Raw genomic sequence first — 19,940 nt, forward strand, 5'->3', positions numbered from 1 at the left:
ATTAGCTATTACCTTCGCGAAAATCTTGGTGTTAATATTCATGAGCGAGAGAGGCCTGTATGAGCTACATTCGTCATCAGGTTTATCGGGCTTGAGTAGCACTGTTATGACAGCCTCACGAAGGGATGGAGGAAGAATGGACTCTCGGAGTGATCCGGACCACACCTCTAACAGCCTAGGGGCAAGAATCGCGACATGTTCTTGATAAAACTCAGGAGTAAGTCCATCTGGCCCCGGAGCCCTACCCTTTGGGAGATCAGAGATAGCCTTGACGATCTCCTCAAGCAGAATCAGGGAATCTAGTTGGTCCCTGGACGAAAGGGAGATGAGAATTGTGGGGATCTGGTCAAGGAGGTCCCTTGTGTATTGTTTGCTGTGTTCCGGAGGTGACGCGTAAAGATTAGTGTAAAATTCAGTAAAGATCTCCAATATCTCCTGATCAGACCAATCAGGAGTGCCCTGTGAGTCCTTAACAGACACAATCTGTGTGTGGCCCCGTTCCCCTCTCGCCAGTCTGGCAAGTGTCCTACCCGGTCTCTCACCCTCCCTGTATTTACGGGTGGCCTGCAGGTGGCTGAAATAACGAACCTCCCTCAAGGCGTGTGCCTCGAAGACATCAAATTCCTCCCTTATTCGTGCAAGTTTGATGGGGACAGCTGCGGTCACGCAGTCCCGTTCACGCTCCCGAAGTTTTAACTCAGACCGACTTAAGTCTTCTTTATCACCTTACGTACTCCTTCCTCCCTGGAGATGGACATACCTCTAATGTATACTTTGAAAGCTTCCCAGCGGACCCCAGCAGTGGTAGCCTCTAGGGTGTTACATTCAAAAAAGTTCACAATGTCTTCCAGTATATCGGCTTTAAACACTGTCAAGGAGGGCAGCAGATTTGAAGCGCCAAGTGCGGCACGTAGGCACAGACAAACCCAACTCGATTGACAGGGTGACCGGGGCGTGGTCGGATAGAGTAAGAGTAAGAATCTGAGCTTCGTCTTACCCCCCCTCCTCCCATTCAGATCGCTAGAGACCAGGAAGAGATCCATTCTGGAGGAACTATCATGTACAGATGAGTAATATGTATACTCTGGCGTCTGTGGATGGAGGACTCTCCAGATGTCCCCTCCCCAAATGATCTGGACTCCTACATAACCCAACAAGATGGAGGCAACAGTCTCAAAGAAGTCTGGGGTGTCAACATTAGGACCATAGGTGTTCACTATAAGGTATTCCCTATTCACCAGCGTGCAGTGTAGAATGACATACCTACCCTCAGGATCGATGTATCTTTTATGGAGTACAAACTTGATTGATTTATGAATCAGTGTCAATACCCCTCTGGCCTGGGTGGAATAAGTGGTATAAAATCTATTAGGCCCCCAGGATGATGCGATGCTAGTTGCCAAGCGGCCACAGGCATGAGTTTCCTGCAGAATGAGCATCTTAATCCCATGCCTTAGGGCTAGGATGTCATTTTCTGGGCCTTGGTGTAGTTACTCAGTCCCTGAATGGTCCAGGACAATATATTTGTAGTCCTTACGTTGCTCTAGTGTACATCCCAGCAAGTATGACCTAGCATGTGCCTCCCGGTAGGATTATTTCGGTTATGACGCCCTGCCATAGCGTGAAATGCAGTGCCACCTCTGCCATTTTCAGTATAACTTCCCCGGACTGTACCTCCCCCCCACCCCCCCTCACCACCCCATCCCAACTGGCAGTGTCGCACCCCCCCCCCAACACACATTCCTCTACAGATCCCCCACACCAGGAGTCAGTGGACCAAACCCAACCAGGTCCAACCACAGCGGTGTCCCAACAGGGGCATACACCTAAGAATCCCTCTGAAATAAACGTTGCAACTGCAGTGGGTTACGGTGCTGCCATGCAATCGACTTAGTAGGAGCAATGAAATACCAGAATGTGCACATGAGGTCGGCGATACTAACCATTGGAGCAGAGTTTCACCTCATCAGCACATACAGTGATGTAAAAATGTGCCTACGTAATGAAAAAACTGTATAACGGGAACGAATTGTCAAAACCACAGACGAGTGGGTCAATAGGTAATGGAATACTAACACGTAATCCGTTATATCAGACGATAACAATTCCGGAGGGGTACTCTCCGTGGCCTGTGTGGGCAAGTGATTCACATCTCGACACATATTCAAGACATAGCCTGAGGAAACAACAAGGTCATTGCTACTATCAATCCAGACATTGGAGGATATTTGTTACTAAGGATGTAAGCGGAATAGAAGCAATCGGCCTCTGATCAGTCATTATGCATGAGGTCCTGAGCTGGATTATTGAGCAGTATCTGTGCCTCTATGAACTTCACCGCTTCATCAGTGACAGTGAAGAAGTATAGCTTCTCCCTAAAGGTGAACTTGAGGCGTGCCGGAAACAGAATCGCGTAGGAGATGTTGCGCTCCCTCAACATCTTTTTTTTTACCCCAAGGAACTGGCGTCTTTCCTGCTGCACACCCACAGAGAAATCGGGAAAGATCCAGATTATTTGGGCGCCCAGGCGTAGTTCAACTTTGTCTCGTGACAGACGGAGTACAAGATCCCTGTCCCTGTAACTCCAAATTTTAGCAATGATGGGTCTGGGGAAATCTCTGGGCTTGGGGCAAGGGGATAAAGTACAGTGGGCACGCTCAACAGTGAAGAAGGGAGACAGTTCAGGGTTGCCCATTAGTTCCTTGAGTAGGCTCTCAACTGCTAGCTCCATACAGCCTTTAAGCACATTCTCTGGAACCCCTACAATCCGTATGTTGTTCCTACGTGATCTGGAGTCCAAGTCGTCACACTTGGCTCTCACAAACTTCATATCCACGGGTAAGGGAAGCAACTGTATCCTGAAGGGCATGCAGTCCATCTTCATTAGCCCCAATTCTAGATTCAGCTTCGGTAATCCTGGTCCCGGCCTGATCAAGTTGAGATTTAAGTGATGGGACATTAGCGTTGATGTCGTCCAGCTTTTCGTGGAAGGAGGCAAAGTTCTTAGCCATGGACTCCCATCATCGCAGCGAGATCAGGGGCGGCATATCTTTGGGCAGGGTAAGTTCTTCCTGGCTGGCCGATGAATGACCCAAGTCAGGTCTGGGCGCAGCTTTAGCAAACTTATCCATGGCGCCCACCGTGTTGGCTCTCCGGGACCTGTTCGACATTTTAGTATGGTGAACGGTGCAGCCAAGTTCAGGTATATGGAGTGATATCAGTGTGCGCTGCCTGAGCTAGACAAAGCAATGTGCAGCGGTCACCACAGCTGGTGCAGGGAGCCTGAGTAGGGGCACAGCAGCGTGAAGGACCCCGGCAGGAGCCGACCTGTCAGCCGTTGGGTGGTCGGGTCTGGTCGGGCAGTTCCAGGATGTGGGGGTAGTATAACAGTATATCCCACTAGGCAGGTCCCGGCTCAGGTGGATGGGAGTACAAGGGGTACGAGAAGGCAGTGCGGTTCCCAGTTCCTGCTACGTCCCAAGGGTAGGAATGGAATATGTGTATGTGCTGTCTCACCCCTAAACCCCCCAATTGATCAGGTTACAGCAGGCACATGCACACATTGACATCAATGAGTAGGATGAGATGTAGTGTGCACTAGATCAATGGTGGCCACGTGCATTGAGGCCAGTAGATGCACCATGCGAGTGTTATAAGTGTGGCCCAAGAGGCTACAGAGCAAAGAAGGTTGTGCACCAGGCCAGTGATTGCAGGTGAAGTAGAGATGGTACCAATGAGGGCAAAAGATCGGATCCAGGGCAGGAGAGTTCCACACAGCAGCCTGCCATGTGGTAGCTCAGGGACCCTGACGAGGCCACAACAGAATGCAGGGTAGGAAGGCCAGCACACCCCAGGTCAAGCATAGCAGCAGGGGGCCCTCCAGGTGGCAAGGGGGGGGGGACTCAGTCCTGGGGCCTCACGCAGGGTAGTAGAGGGGAGCACCTCCCAATGGAGCCCAGGGGGCCGGCAGCGGAGCACAGGTTCCAGAAGTGCTCCACTGCGGTCGCGGCGCAGCATGCCTCAGGGCCTCTCACCTTGATGCCAGTCAGGCCGCTGCAGAGTATGGGCGGTCCCCGCGCCGCAGTTCGGGTCGAGGCAGGGGAGCCGGCAGTCTCATGGGCTGCCCGCCGCGGGAAACAGGAGCCGGCATGGCCGTGAAGGCCAGCGATGTAGGGCCAGGGGACACCAGAGGGAGGGGGGCACCAGACGCGGGCACTGCTTACCTCGGGGGCAGCTGTGCAGGAAAGGCGCGGGTCCTCCGCGCAGTCGACAATGCGGTCCCAGTGCCCACCCTGCAGCCCGTAGTCCGGGAGGGAGCTGCGGCGACCCCCACTACGGCGGGACCAGGAGGCAGGGCTGAGCAATGTCGGCGGGCCGGGTGTCGCAAGACGTTATAGCCAGCAGTCCACACCAAGACACGGCCCCGGGGAGACGGCACGACGGCTCACAGAGCACAGAAAGTCACATTTGGCAGGGCAGCCTCGGGCAGCTCCAAGATTCGGCCGGCCACAGTTCAGTCCCAGAAGGCCGATTCTGCTCAGGATTCGGAGGAGAGATGCCTCAGGACATACACTGCATATGGTAGGAGTTGTGGCTGATATAACTCAAGAAATACGCTGATGTAGCAGGATTGGCGTCAATGGTGCATGGAGCTCACAGACTAGGCGGCCATTTTACAGGCAGTTCAACAGCGCCCCCCAATGTGTTACTCTGTTATCCATTTCTTTTTTAGCTGCTTTTTGATTTATATATGTATTTTTTTATCATGGTTTTATAAAAGTACTGCATTAAAAGTCATGTTTTTCTGGCTAATGCACAATAAAATAAAAACATTTAAAAAATGTTCTTCGTATTCCTTCGTCCAGTGGTCGACTCTGCCTTCCAAGCCAAAAAGCCTTACCTTTTTAAGCACGTTTCTCCCATTAATTCCAACCTAGCTGTCGCTCACAAAGCAGGGTGGCTGTCCTTTGCGGACAGCCCGCCGGCCAGTCACCTTTGGGTGCATTCCTGTAACCAAGGATATTGAGCAAAGGGAGTTTCGGGCACCTCCCTCACTTCCTGCCCCTGCCAGTCACTCTGGAGCCAGAGGCGGCCTACACTCGTGAATCCCGCCAAAGACAAAATGAACAAAGGGACCAAACCTTATTTGGCGCGCAGAGTAAATCTCAAGAAAGACCTTTCCAGCAAGAAATGGCAAAAATAAGACGACCATGGCCATTTTGACAAAATGTGCACCCCTGGGTGCCTTACTGCAGCTGCGAATGCAGCCTGCGGTAAAAACACACAATGATAGTTAAAAGTAAACCACTGCCACCAGCCATTAATTGTAGGACGGGTAACATAAAAATGTTACATGAGAAGCTAGACAAAGGGGATACTAAGTAACCCCTCCAGCACCCTATGGTAAGATAGCGTGTGCTGGGTCTAGAAAGTTACAATTGTAACTAAAGTCAATTTCACTTTACTGCTCTCGGAAACAGTAGTTTATCCAAGAGAAGGTATTTAAACCTTGGGGAAATCTGAAAGACTTCCCTGTGCCACTGCACTGAATGTGCTATGTGTCACAATGTAAAGATGATGCCTATGGAGTTAGTCAGACTCCAAACCCAAAAGAAATGGTGTTAAATTACAGTAAAATACACGAGTGGGAAAAAAGTCTCTCTCTCCAGGTTGAAAATGAAAATCCTAGGGTCCAGCAAAAGTGTTGGGGGTCTCCAAGTTAGATAGGAATTGGCACATTTCGGAGAATTCTCCCGAACATGCACCACCGAGGTTGTGGACATAGCCAGCGGTATAAAAAATACACAATAGTTGGTAGAACATGTCCGCTGCCATCAGTCATAACTGGGTGATTGTCTGTGACTAAAAAGTCACAGGAGCAGAGAGAAGGCAGGGGTACTAGGAATCCCTTTGGCACTCCACTGAAGGTGGTGTGTGCTAATTTCTCAGACTATAGTGTTTTGGGAGAGATCCTTAAGAACTGTAGTTACTTGAGGATATAGAAAATAACCTCAAAGGGGAACCCTAAGGGTCTCCAGCAACACTGCTCATAAGGAGCTGTGTGCTGCAGTAGTGAAAACACAGATGATATGATAATTATGATATAATAGTTTATTTATATAGCGCTTATACACATTGTGTTTCAAAGCGCTTCAAGGCAAGGGAGGGAACAAGGGAAAATACAATGACATTCTTACAGGCCATGAACACTAACAATGTGAAATTAACCATCGTACTGTGCTTGGCGACATTTCAGATAGTGCAAGAGCTAAGACACAGATGGACGGGAGGGGGTGGGAAGGAAATGGGAACACACAGGTGACTACGGTACTAGGCCTGACAACATTTCTGATAGTGCTGGAAGGGTAGAGGGAGAAAGAAAACAAGTAAGGGAAGGGGGATGAGACAAACATTGTTACTATCCTACTAGGCCAAGGGACAATTCTGATAGAGTAATTTCATATAAAAAGAAGTAAGGGAAGGGGGGCGACGAGAGGAAGATGGGAGAAAGGGAGAGGAAGAAACAGAATAGAAACAGTAAAAAAGAGTGGAGAAGCCGAAGGGGAGAGCGAATACAGTTGCAGGAGTCAGTAATAACACATAATGTTGCAAGAGATGCCTTTTAAGAGCTATGGAGCAGACGGACTCCATAGGACACGTAGACAACAAAGAGTTCCAAAAGACAGAGCCCACAAGAATGAATGAGAGGATAAAGGTTCCACTCATTCAGGATTGAAAGAAAAAGGTCCAGAAGTCCAACAAAAAGTGCTGGGGGGTCTCACTAGGAAAGGGGATGAAGCATAACAATGATAAATCTCCCTAAAAGTTCCTGCCAAGGGCAGAACACCCACACAGACCTCCCCCTCCACGAATGATAGTAGAAGGGCAAACACAGAATAACCACGCTAGAAATGGCGCAAAAAGGAGGAAGCTTCCAAGTTAGTACTTGGGTGCCCCTATTGTGCACTACCGGGGCTATGGAAATAACCTGCGCTAAAAAGAAAATCACACAATAGTTGGTAGAGCACTTCCACTGCCACCAGCCATAACTAGGAGGTTGTCTGTGACAAAAAAAGTCACAGGAACCGAGAGAAGGGGGATACTCCACATAAGGAGGGCCTGCCAATCTTTCCGTATATAAAGTTTTAGAATAGATAGAAAGTAGCTCTATCCTTAAGAACTGTAGTTACTTTTGGATAAAGAAAATAATCTCTTAGGAGGGCCCACTGGGTCCCCAGCAATACTGCCCATAATGACCTGTGTGCTGCAGTAGTAAAATACAGACACCTTAAAGAGGTATGAAGTAAAGTAGACTCCATTGGACAGAGAAAACACCAGAGAACAGAGTGCTAAAAGACAGAGCCCATAAGAACGAATGAGTGGAAAAAGGCTGCACTCATTCAGGATTTCAGAAAAAGGTCCAGAGGACCAGCAACAAGTCCTGGGGGTCTCACTAGGAGAGGGGAGGAAACATACAAATTGTACATCACCCTAACACTGCCTAACTTTCGTCAGCTACTAAGCTATATTGCTCAGTTAACTGCTCTTCTATCCTTTTGGTCTACTTACACAACAACTCTCCAACACACTCCCGCAGTGTCTTGTTTTCTTCTGCCTCTCTATTGCTGCAGCAGTCTTAAATGACCCAATGATGTTGGGGATTTGTATGGTACTTTGTAATCAGCCATGGCATACAGTATTGGTCAGGGCTCTCTAATTTTGTGTCTCATCATTCTTGCAGTTGTGATGTGGCTTGCCCTCACTACTGTGTTCTCTTTGGGCCAGTTCTGAATGCATCACAAGATTGGTGGAAATCCTTCTCCCCAGTCCCGCTCTCCCACCCACCCTCTTTCTGGTGTGTCTTGTCCCCTTGTGAGGACTAGCAGCGTGACCAGTTTTCTTTCCCTCAAGATTTCTCCAATGAGATGAATGACCTAAGTTGGACATGGGTGTACAATTATGGTGTTAGGGCAGAATTTTCATTTTAGGGCTTCTGTGTCCCCTAAACGTTTTACTGGCTTCTATGGCTTTTTGAACTTTCTTTGGTGTCTAGTGGGACTCTACTGATGTCTCCCTGCCACCTCAACCATATTGTATGATGCCTTAGTTACCCATATAGCTACCAGTGTTGGGGTGCTTTTTGAGCAACCCATTTTGATCATAGAATGATTATATAATGATGGAAGTGTGTTGTAGAGAATGCAGGTGGCAGCTGTGATTTACTTTGGGCTACACCACCATTAGTACCCCCATTGTGCTGACTATGGGTCATATGCAGCTCACATGGGCACCCCTGGTTGTAATTTACACTTGTGTAGACTGGTTTGACGTCCTCTAGACTTCGCAATTTACATCCATTGTCAGAATTAATATTTGGGGCGGTTTTTAGGGCTAGTCTCATTGGCTGACTGGCAAGACGTTTGTGTGCTCACCTGTAGTGAATGTGTGTGTGGGTATCATAAAGCGCAAACCTAGCAGGGAAGCAACAAACGTTGTACGCAGGGGACATTGTGATGTAGTGCGATTGGGCGGTCTTAGGCCATTCCCCTCAGTAGATGTGACATCAGATCAGTAGGCGACCCTGTACATTGCTCAGGACGGTACATAAACTCATGGAAGGCTGCTGCACATTCCCTGCTTATGGAATGCGGTTCTGAACTTTGCCTTTGCTTCCTGCCATCCTCCTAACTTGTTAGGTTTTGGGACAGTTTTTCTGAAGTCCAACTAAGGGCTTGGTAAAACTATTCAACTGAGACAGTACAAGACTCTCTCTTAGTATAAGGCTGTGCCACCTGGGTATATGGTAGCGTAGACCGAGCAGCCAGGCTTATCTTGGTAGTATGAGGGGGCTGTAGAAAGGTATACAGAACGTGTAGTATACCAAGGGTACAACAGAAACGCTGACAACCAAAAGTATTATACAAAATAAAGGTTTATTATAAATACAAGTTAGGCCAAGATAAATCCTGGGGGTAAGTACTTGTTCATAGTCATAAACACATAAAAACACAACTCAATGCTTGAAGGTACACAGACCAAAGCACAGACCTTGTTCAGAATGCTAACAGTATTTCTAGGGAAGTCAGACCTTATCAGAACACATTTAGTATAGGACACACCTATTCATGTGGAGTAATGTGGGTAAAAGCACAAGTTACTTTCTGATTACTTCCAGCAATACAAGCGTAGTAGACCCTAGCAGATGTGCAGTGACACTTGGTTAGGGAATCACTTAGTAGACCAACCTGCAAGTATACTTTTCTGAATAGTTGGAACACACATTCAAGGGACAGTAGAAACCTATAACCATATTCAGGATAGCAGAGTTATGCTAGGTGATTAAAACCTTTTGGTGTAATATTTAATTACTGTTTCTTTTCAGCTCAGTGGAACACAGACTAAGATAAGCAAGAACTCTATACACTAATTTAGGATTGCACCAGGTAGACGAAGGTCGGCTACACCTACAGAACACATTTTAAGAATGCAGCTATTCTAGGCAGGAAAAGCTTAATTTTGTAAAATGCTATTACAGTTGCTTTTCAGGTCAGTGGGACACAGACTAAGGTAAGCAATAACTTTCAAACTTATGTTAGGAGGGCCCAAGGCAGACCAAGGTAAGTAAAACTCATATACTTTCTAAAGGAGCTACCAGCAACTTAAAGGTAGGTATAAACCCAAGACTGTTTTAGCATCTATATAAAACAGACCGGGAAAGCAAAACACCATGTTACACTTTATGAATAACTGCATGTTATTCCAGGTAGGTAAAACCCAAGTCAGACTTCGTTTAGACAGGCTATACAGCAGGTCAGGGGAAGCAAGACCCAGTTGATGAACTTGCACACTAATATTCTGAAAGAAATATTTAAGTGAAGCCAACAGCATTACTTTTGGGAAGAGACACAACCAATTCACAGGTGATTAAAATAACTTTTTTCATATACTTTTAAGAATGGCACAACACACATTCAAGGTAAGTAAGAACTTTTGTAACTGCTCACTCTAAGTTACAGTTACCAACTAACTTCTTCACAAGTACGTATACTATAAAACAAAAACACTTATTATATTTTTCAAGGCAGAATCCTTTTCTTATCCAGTCCTTACCTATTCTATTGCATGAGTTCTCTCAGGGGCAAAAGAGGGTCCCTAGTGGTCTGGGTACCAGTGGTAAAAAGGGTGAGATATGGTTCAGTTGCAGAAAGTCACAGTTCCTGTGGAAGAATGTTCAAACAAGTAAGAAGTTCAGTTTAGAATTAATTAGGGTCCAAGGACTTCTGAGAGGAGACTGTATGAGGATTGCAGCAGTGGGCCTGGGTGAACTAGATGAGGACTCCCAATTACAGAAAACAACCCAAATGTGTTAGAGAAATCACACAGGCTTTAGGTAGGTAAATACCCCAGCCAACACACTACCTTAGCCCAGAAGAAGAGTGGCAGCAGGAAGACTTCAGGTGCTGCAGCCAAAACCCTGGTCGATGGATTCCTTTGTCATGAAGATGGAACACAGGACTTGGGGATTTGCAGCAAGAATCACCAGAGAAGGCTCCAGGCAAGAGTTTCTTCACGGCTGGATGCGGCTCTGTGGTTTTGGCGCCCTTTTCTGGAGCCAGAAGAAGACGGAATATCGCTGGTCGGATTTTTGTCACTTTGTCCAGCACTCTGAGGGGACTTTTCAGACTCGATTCATGTGGCGGTCCTGCAAGATGCCATCAAAGTTTCAGCTCTATTCTGAATTCAGAAGACTGTGCACCGCACTCCGGCTCGAGGTCCCAGGGTATTGCAGCACTGCAAGGTTGAAGCACGGCGTGGGATGGCTCAAAATGCAGGTGGTCTTGGGTCCAGTGGATCTCACCAGCCTCTGGGTCGGGGTCGCCGCTTTCAGAGTCCCCATGTCACTTAGAAGGAACGGTAACAGCAGACTCCGGTTACACAGCAGGCAATCCGGTCACTTGAAATCATCACAGCCGCAGTTTCTTAATATTCCTCTTCGGATTCAGGTCCAGTGTTCGACTACCTCTTCAGCTTCCAGGATCAGACTTTTATGCAGGAACCAAGCCAATCAAACAGGCGTGCAACATTCAAACCTGGGGGGTTGGCTGTCCTTTTAGGATAACCAGCCTCTCAGTTGGAAATGTATTCCCAGTCAGGTTGGAAGACACAGGGCTTGAGAGTTTTGGACCCCCCACCCCCTCGCTTCCTGCCTTCAGACACTCTGTAACCTGGGCAGGCTTGAACAAGATCTCCCGCCGAAGATAAAAATCACACTAAGGAATTTCCCACCCTGGAGGGCATGGGAAAGACCAAGAAGGGACAAGAAACGCAAAAATGGCAAATACAGAAGACTGGTGCCATTTTGCTCACCCATGGGTGCGTAAGGAACTGGAATGGTGGCAACAGTAAAGACAGACCCACATGATCACAGTTCAATGGTGTTTATTGAACAATGATTGCAGGGTGGAAAAACGCCTAAACTAAACCTAAATTTACCTAAATCTAAGATGGGAGCAAGCTTCGACCATCAAATAAAAATAAAGCAGTCCTAGTGGCGTTGTCAAAATAAAAAGGGCCTATACTAAGAAACCTATTGCCAAACCTTACAACTTATAAAAATAGGGGTGTGGGATACTTCTCAAGAAAAGAAAGAAGTGTTTGCAAATAATATATCAGGATGTGGTAGCCTGGAACTTCCTTCCCCATGTTTTGAGCATGAGGTAAGGCGGCATCTTGGAGCACCGCACACACTCGAGCTTTCTCAGCACAAGTCGACAGTTCTGTTCCAATTTATCAGGAACCCTGATGGCCAAGTCTTGTTTCCCTTGAAAATCTCTCGCCTTCGAGGGCCTAATGTGTTCAAATAACAAAACAAAAGTTCCTTCAACAAAATGAGTTTGTTTCCTGGTTTTGCTTGGTGTGAGGGTCCCCCTCTTCCAGGCACTGACCTTTGTTCCTCGGTGTGTTGGGTGATTGGTTTTCACCCCTAGGATCTCCCTCTTCTGGGATTAGATCCTAAAACAGTTCCTTTCAATATCAAGGCTTTCGAAGGCTGTGGTTTCCTGGTTCCGAAGGCCTGATACAAAAACAAATAACTGGCCAACACAAAGTTCTGTTCTGCGTATTTATTTTGTTTGGGTGATGGATTCACCCCTGGCTCCCCCTCTTCTTTCAGCAGAGGGTTCGCAGGGTTTTGTCGAAAAGGGCAAGGTTGTGTCTCCCCGCGTCAGCCTCACAATGTAGAAGGGATAGAAATATCCTTTCTACCCTTGGGAACTGTAGTTCTCACAAGGTTAGCTAGAGAAAGTAAAAGGGGAGCCCAAAGGGCAACCCTGTAACAATAAAAAGATATATACCAAAAGTTGTTGGAGGATACAATTAAAAGGACTCTATGGAGAGTCTAAAAAATGACACCCATACAAAGAGTAAAAGGATCTGTGAGTGTGTAAAAAGGTTCCCCCTCACTGAGGTATACGGAAAAAGAATCTACCAGTCCGGCAAAAAGTTCTGGGGCTCTCACAAGTGTGGTAGATTTAACTCTTAAGTTAAAAACTTACCCAACACTAGGACTGGCTGTTCCTTTATGGGACATTTTCCTGGTCTGCTTCTGGCCTACATGCCTTAAGGTGGAGTGCCTTCCTGGCTAGGAAATTGAGTAGCTTGCTGCTACTTCACCTCATCTTCGTTTTTGGGAATTCCTGGGTCGTCTTCTGCCTCAGCCCCCATTGTTGCGCTGTTCTTTGCTGGCTAGCTGCCTCTTCCTCCTTCCCCAATCTGACCTGAAACCTTCGTCTCGTTCTTTGGTGCTTCTGTCAGTCTTTGTGGCTGCTACCTCGTGGTTGTCCTCCCAAGTGTTTTGTTGCCCTTTTGGTTGTTTAGATCTCTACTGGGTCGTGGGTTTGAGTCCCCTCTATTTGTATTCCCCATCTGTTGCTAGCCAGACCTAAACATAACACCCAAACTCAACTGGGCATGCACCGTTCCTGCACCAAATTATTCATAGTGAGTACCGTGAGCACACGTCCCAAGGGTCATGGGGCATGTTACTATAGTTGGTTCCATCTGCAAAGTTCCCCGACATCCATGATTAGTTGGATTCGGACATCTCGTCCGTCCATCCCCCCATTGATCTCGATTGCCTGTAGTGGCCGTTTCCTGCTAATTCGGCAATGAGTGTAGTGCAATGGGTCTTACCTTTGTCAGAAGGCTGCGGGCTGTATGGGTAGGACTGCAGTTAGGAAGGCTTCTCAGAACCTCTATTGGTATAGGGTTCTGGTAACCAAACCTGGGTGGACATGCAATGGTTTACACAGTCAAACCAACCTTGCTGGTATCAAGGCTGAGCAGTAATCTAGACTGAAGTGATCAAGCGTAGTTATCATATAAATTGGATGTCAAGAAATAGCCTGCACGGTTAGTATAAAAAATATACTTATTCGTAAAACAATGCAGGTACAATAAGCTGAATGTTGTACAAAGTAAGTAAAACTCTTTACAAACACAACATTGGTATACACTTGGGACCCTATCACACTTTGTCAAAAACAGTACTTGGTCCACTGTTACATAGGCTAAAGTGTGTACGAGGGGGATGTAGGACCACATCAGCCTTCTGAAACTTTAATGCACACCACCACTTGGAAACAATCTCAAGGGTCCAACCATATAGGAACAATTTCCTAACAATAGTTTAAACTAAGGAGTCAGTTTTGGTACTTTGGGGGGGAGGGGTTGGGAAAGTGATCAAAATACTTCCAAGTACCAATCCCTTTCTTTCAAACTTATGACATGGCGGGATAGGACTGGAGCCATAGCAAGCCCAAGTGTGCTTCCCCTTTAAGAATTTAAAGTGTACGTGGTATGGGCCACGCGTAGCGCTACCACGCCTTGAATGTAGCGTCTCATGCTCCTTCCATTAGTCCCTTTCTCTACCTCAGACAGCTTATTTTATGTGGCGGTCAAGGTGTTCAAATAAATCCAAGACGCATGTGCATGGTAAAGGAAGATAGACATGGGCTTTGTTAAAATCCTTTTCTTTCTTTTCTTCCATTGTGCAGGTTGAACAGTGCTCTTCGGCATGAACAGGTGTTTGCGGACCGCTTCCTCCCTGATGATGAAGCTGCACAGGCTCTGGGCAGAACGTGCTGGGAGGCGCTCATCAATCCTTTGGTGCAGAACATTACTACCTCAGGTACTCCATCAGCCTCTGCTCTGTGACCTCACTGTCATGCACTATCATTGCATAAAGCTTGAGGGTACAATGGGGCATAGTTGCGCGATCTGAGTGCTTAGTGTCACTGGTTCTATTCATGCCTTTCAGATGCCAGTGGTATCAGTCCACTTTGCTGGCTCCTTAGTGATTACCTCGGGAATTCTGAGAAGTGCCGCCGTGTCAAATGCAGAGCCACAAAATTTAACTCTCGAGTGCGACGGCTGAGCCACCTTCTGGTCCACGTGGACACCAGCAATCCCGAGGAGTCCAGACCTCCAACCAAAACAAGTAATTTACATTATGTGGCTCAAAATATGAAGCTGGGTGTTCCCGGCAGATAAAAGGAATATGAATTCAGATGTTACGATTTTAACCTTCTGCGGTCATGGAATAGGACTGTGTATGCATGGCTTGTGGCAAAATATTGGTTAAAGTGTAATATTGGCACAGATTGGCATTGTGATCAGCAGCTGTCCCCATGAATGAGTGCCATAACCAGAGTTAATCAGTTAATAGTGGTGTGTGCAGAGTAGCCAGCAATGGCATAATTCTTCTATTGGGAACACAACAAGCGAACAGGGTCTCTAGCTGAATCCTGAGGGCTAAAGTCTTGCTGTAGCACTCTGTGCCAGACCAGAGGAGATATGCATTTGCAGATCAGTCTAATCCCACGCATGAAGGCAGTCCAGCCGAAATGCCAGTCAACTCTCTTCAGAGCATGTGAACCATGTGGTTTAAAGTCTTCGAATGGGTATTAGCCCCAAAATCGCAAGGGAAAAAAAACATATGTTAGACTTGATTGAATTTTGGGGGGGGTAGGTGTGATTTCACCACAGCGCGCATTTCGAATTCGGCTTTTTAAAATTCGAAATTTAGCGATGCATTGAAATAACGTAGAACTGTTTGAATGTACCTCTGGCAAGTAGCCCCTACTATTTCTCTTACTGACGTACAGACTTTTCTCCTGATGAGTCCTAATATGAGGCCTCATTAGGGAAGTGGTTATGATGTACCAACTGTGAGACCTAGGATGCACCAATGACACCCTGTTCTGCTTGCAAGTAACCGTTGATGGTCTACGGGCCATGTGGGCTGGTAGCAGCCGACCACCTATCTGTGCTACTTTGTTTGGGACTTTTGGGATTTTGTTCTCTTCTGTCAGCTCGTGGGCTCTGAGTAACTGGCAGAGGGCTCCGCAGCACAGTTCCAGCAAGCCTTCCCAGACTTATCTTGTGGTAGTAGTGACTGAGCAGTCAACTCTTATGAGATGGATATGATGGGGTGTAACACACAACTTTCAATGAGTATTCACGCAAAGATGTCATGAAAAATAATACTTCTTATTTGGAAATGTAAATAAAAGTCCTGTTGTGTGGCGAATTGATGTCAGTTAATACAAGTATGCACAGTAATGCAAGTATAGCAGACTGTTTTTTTAAAAAAAAAGTTGCTTTATTTGAGTCACTGTCTGAATCTGTCTATATCCATATAGGCCACTGTTAGGAAAGATTTCTTGTTGGGCAACTTTTACTCCTTATTCTATGGACGCCCACACTTTTTTTGCTTTTGTTTTTGAACCTGTCCTGACTATTTTACAGGGAACAGAAGCCTTCTGCTTCGCTTCCCTGGCCGGTTGCTAATTCTTTTTATGGGGAAACTGATCAGTCCTTCACACTATCAGTACTGGGAAATTGGTTCCCTTTTGCCTTTTCACCTTTTACCTTTTTGGTCACCTTTTGACAGTGCACACAGCAACCTAGAATGCAGTGCAATCGGGATACTTTTCGATCACCCTAGTCTTTTACACTTGGGATTGTTTAGTTACTTTTGTATGAGCCTAAAGACGAGCTGCTGCTGGCAGCAGATATACTTTTATCATTTTTGCATTTTATTTTTATGTGCACATTTATGTTAACCATGTATGGCGACTAAACGTGGCTAGTGCATGTTAGGGGAGTCTTCTTGAAGTCCTACTGGTAGTAAGACTTTAGTAAGTTATCCCAGTTGTCTGTAGATCTCTAACTCTTAGTATCAGTTTGTACTAACTCAGGACCTTGGTAGAGTGACAGAATCACTTTAAACGCCTAGACGTTTACACTAAAACACTTCGTAATACTTGAAAATTCACTTCAAAGGACACTTTCACTTTTGTGTTGGTTTATGGTTACATTTTTACCAACGTTTAGGAAGGGAAAAGACAATGTTATTGTATAATCGGTTATTACGCACACCTGCCGTTTTTAATAGTTCTTACACTGCAAACACATATGGTAAAGTCACTTAAAGGGAGGAAAATTGTTAGTGTAACATTAGCCTTGTTCAAGTTTCTAAAGAGGGTTTCTTCACACAGCAAGTCTTTTAAGCTCAAAAACGCAACTCTAGCTAATCGCAGTGCAGAGAGGGCTCAAGGTGTTGACAAGCGACCGAATACGAAGAGTTCCTGTGGAAGTCTTCTAGCCGTAGTGTTATCGCAGCAGCAAGTTAACAACTAACAAGAGACAACGGTTAACGATTTGATGATTGGATCCAAGCAGCGGCTTGAGTCAGAGTTAAAAGGTGGTGACCCTGGACACCTCTTGGTGCACTCCAACTGGAGCGACTTCTTGAAATCAGGTAAGCAATACCTTTTTTCCCCACAGTGCATTAGGTTAGAAGATAATGTTCATGCTGGATACTCTGCAATGTTGCAGCTCTGGACCCGACCTCCGGATTCCTTGGTCTGATGACTGAAGGTAGGATAATGGACGGGATCTCTTCACAGCAGTCTCGAGGGAGGAACAGTGGCACGACTTTCAGCAACTTCTTGGTTCACTCTGCGTTTTTGGTGCCTTTTTTGCAGCACCAACAAAAGACACGGATTGCACGGTCAATCTTCTTTGCTTACTGCCGTCCCACACTCTGGTGAGGGGGTCTGGGCGAGTTGGATCGGATCTCTGGAGGGTCCTTATGGGTTCAACAAAGATTTGGACGGATTCGGCCTTTCCACGACGATGCAATCAAAATGGGCAGCAGGACTCCTGGTATTGGGGTTCCACAGCTCTGGAAACGCCTAGGACTTCGGGAGATGGTTAACTTCAATGTTCGTCTTGGGACTTGTTCCCACCAGCCAAAGGGAGGGGTTCGTCCTCTTCAGAGCTCCTCTGTCACACAGAAAACTGGGTCAGGACAGCAGTGGTTGCTTCACGGTGTTCCAAAGGGTCCGCAGGCGTCTCTGGTCGTCGTCTTCTTCGGTTACTTCAGCTTCCAGTGGTCAACTTGCTTTTCATCCCAGAAGCTTCACCTTTTATACAGTTCCAGCAAACACTCCTCTGCAATCTATCTCTCTGCCCCTTTTATGCACTACCGAGGCTATGGTCCTAGCCTGCGGTATAAAAACTACACAATAGTTGGTAGAAACCGTCTGCTGTCATCAGCCATAACTAGCAGATTGTCTATGTGACTAAAAAGTCACAGGAGCAGAGAGAAGGGGGATACTAGGTATCCCTTTGGCACTCCGCTGAAGGTCTTGTGTGCCAAACTCTCAGACGACAGAGTTTTGGGAGAGATACTAAGTATCTCTCTATCCGTAAGAACGGTAGTTACTTGAGGGTATAGAAAAATAATCTTAAAGGAGGATCCCAAGGGTCCCAGCAACACTGCCCATAAGGAGATGTGTGCTGCAGTAGTAAAAATAGATGCCTTTAAGAGCTATAGAGCAGTCAGACTCCATACAAAGAATAGAGTTCCAAAAGGCAGAGCCCATAAGAATGAATGAATGAATGAATGGAAAAAGGCTCCACTCATTCAGGAGTAAAAGAAAACGGTCGATGCCCAGCAAAAGGTGCTGGGGAGGGGGGGGGGGTCTCACTAGGAGAGGGGATGAAGCATAAAAATGATAAATCTCCCTAACAGTGCCGTAAAATGGCCATCCCACAGGACTTTCAATTGTTTGGGTTTCTTCCTGCCTTTTCAGGTCAGGAAATCCAATGTAACGTTATGCACTTACCTGAGAAAACTCCTGCTTTTGCTGGCTAGTGATACCTTTTGTTTGTGCTTGGCCCAGGAAGGGGTGGGACTATCTGGGCCCATTCCACATCTGTGGTTCCTGAAAGTCTAGGTAAGTACTATGAGTGGAACCCTCAGTGGACCCTGATTTGGACCACTGCTTGCTTTTTGAAGGGTGCAGATCATTAATTACCATTGGTGTGCTTGCGGTTGCTTCAAGCCAGGATTTAGGATATGCGTACTCCTGCAGCCATTTCTTTAAATCGGCGCTAAAGCCAAGTATCCTCTGTAGAAGTGCGCCCAACTGAATATCCGTGGACGACACCCAAAGAGGCCCAGCATCCCCTTCCTGCATTTGGTCCGGTGATGCCATGCTGGACTACCTGATCAGTGAAGGCCCTGAGCGGTGCTTCAACTCTTGGACTGGTGGGACCAACCAGTCTCAAAGCATTGAGGATCCAGCCATCCTGAGCCTTTGGTGGTATCCCTGGCCCATCCAGTGGACTGACCAGCTCTCCAGTGGGCTACCCCGGTAGAATCGTCGCTGTTCTGCGTTAGTCACCGGCTCATGGTATAAGTCACATTCCTGCCGACTTTCAGCCTCCTAGCTTCAAGGGATCCTGCTCTGGAAGGTCTTCAACCGCGACTGGAATGACGCCTGCAGTCTCATGTGTGCAGTAGCCATTGCTGGAACTCTTCTTACTCCGCCTGGTGAAGTGTCATGAAGAGGTCTGCATTGGTGCCTTCTGCATTTCTACTTCTCAAAGGGTTACACTCTGCTCCTGGAACTGACTGGAAGAATCCTTGCATCTGCAGATACTGGGCACCTTACACTGGAACCAACAGTGGGAGAAGCTACCTCCAGTCCACCTACCTATTCTGGGAAACCTGGGGGTGTCTCGTCTGCTATGGGATATCTCTCTCTCTCTCTCTCTCTCTCTCTCTTTCTCTCTTTCTCTCTTTCTCTCTCTTTCTTTCCTTCTTTCTCTCTTTCTTTCCTTCTTTCTCTCTTTTTCTCTTTTTCCCTCTCTCTTTCTCTCTCTCTGTCTCTCTTTCTCTCTCTCTGTCTCTCTCTCTCTGTCTCTCTCTTTCTCTCTCTCTGTCTCTCTCTCTCTCTCTCTTCTCTGCAGCCATCACCTTTTGGAACCAGACGCTGGGGATGCAACAGTGCGGGACCTGGGTGAGGGTTCTTCTGTGAGTGGGATACCTGATGGCGAGAGTCGGTAATATACCTGGGAACTGTAACTCTTCCCCACCCCCCTTCCCTACAGGAACACTTTCACAAAGACAGCCCGCTTTGTGAGAAAACAGACTCATACCTGAGCATTGTACCCAACATGTCCCACTACTATGGTCAGACAAAGACAGGCAATTACTGGGAAATAAAACTCACACCTTACTTCCATTAAGCTTCCCCACATGGATAAAAGGCAGAGCACGAGAGCACTTCAAGCGAGGCAAAGCACGCAAAAGAACAGCGTTTTCCAGGCGGCAGTTGAACAAGGTGAGCAAAGGCAGCAAACAGAGAAGGGTGAGCAAGGAGGGAGATACCCTTCTTTCCAACGGGAAACTGTTACTTTCCAGAAACCTTCAGATTACATGGTGCAAGGCCAGGAAACCAGACTGAAGAATCCTGGATTGTGTGTCAGAGATGCCTGGGGGCCTCCTGCATGACTGGCCGAGTCCGGGAGCAGCAGCAGTCGCCGTGGTACCATCCTTCGCTCCAGGATCAAAGCAGCACCAGAGA

The 19,940-nt window shown here is 46.9% G+C and overlaps 1 protein-coding gene across 3 annotated transcripts in view; it reads left to right on the top strand.

Moving 5' to 3' along the window:
• LOC138468363 (cullin-9-like) overlaps positions 1-19,940 on the top strand; it is a 1,322,368-nt gene that overhangs the window by 813,624 nt on the left and 488,804 nt on the right. For all 3 annotated transcript variants that reach the window (XM_069608895.1, XM_069608893.1, XM_069608894.1), the window contains 2 exons: positions 14,055-14,188; positions 14,318-14,497. In XM_069608895.1, the coding sequence (XP_069464996.1) occupies positions 14,055-14,188; positions 14,318-14,497 (314 nt within the window). The remainder of the gene's footprint in view (positions 1-14,054; positions 14,189-14,317; positions 14,498-19,940) is intronic.

The sequence above is a fragment of the Ambystoma mexicanum genome, chromosome 4q, assembly GCF_040938575.1.
Source record: "Ambystoma mexicanum isolate Mex_15411 chromosome 4q, UKY_AmexF1_1, whole genome shotgun sequence".
Lineage (NCBI taxonomy): Eukaryota > Metazoa > Chordata > Amphibia > Caudata > Ambystomatidae > Ambystoma > Ambystoma mexicanum.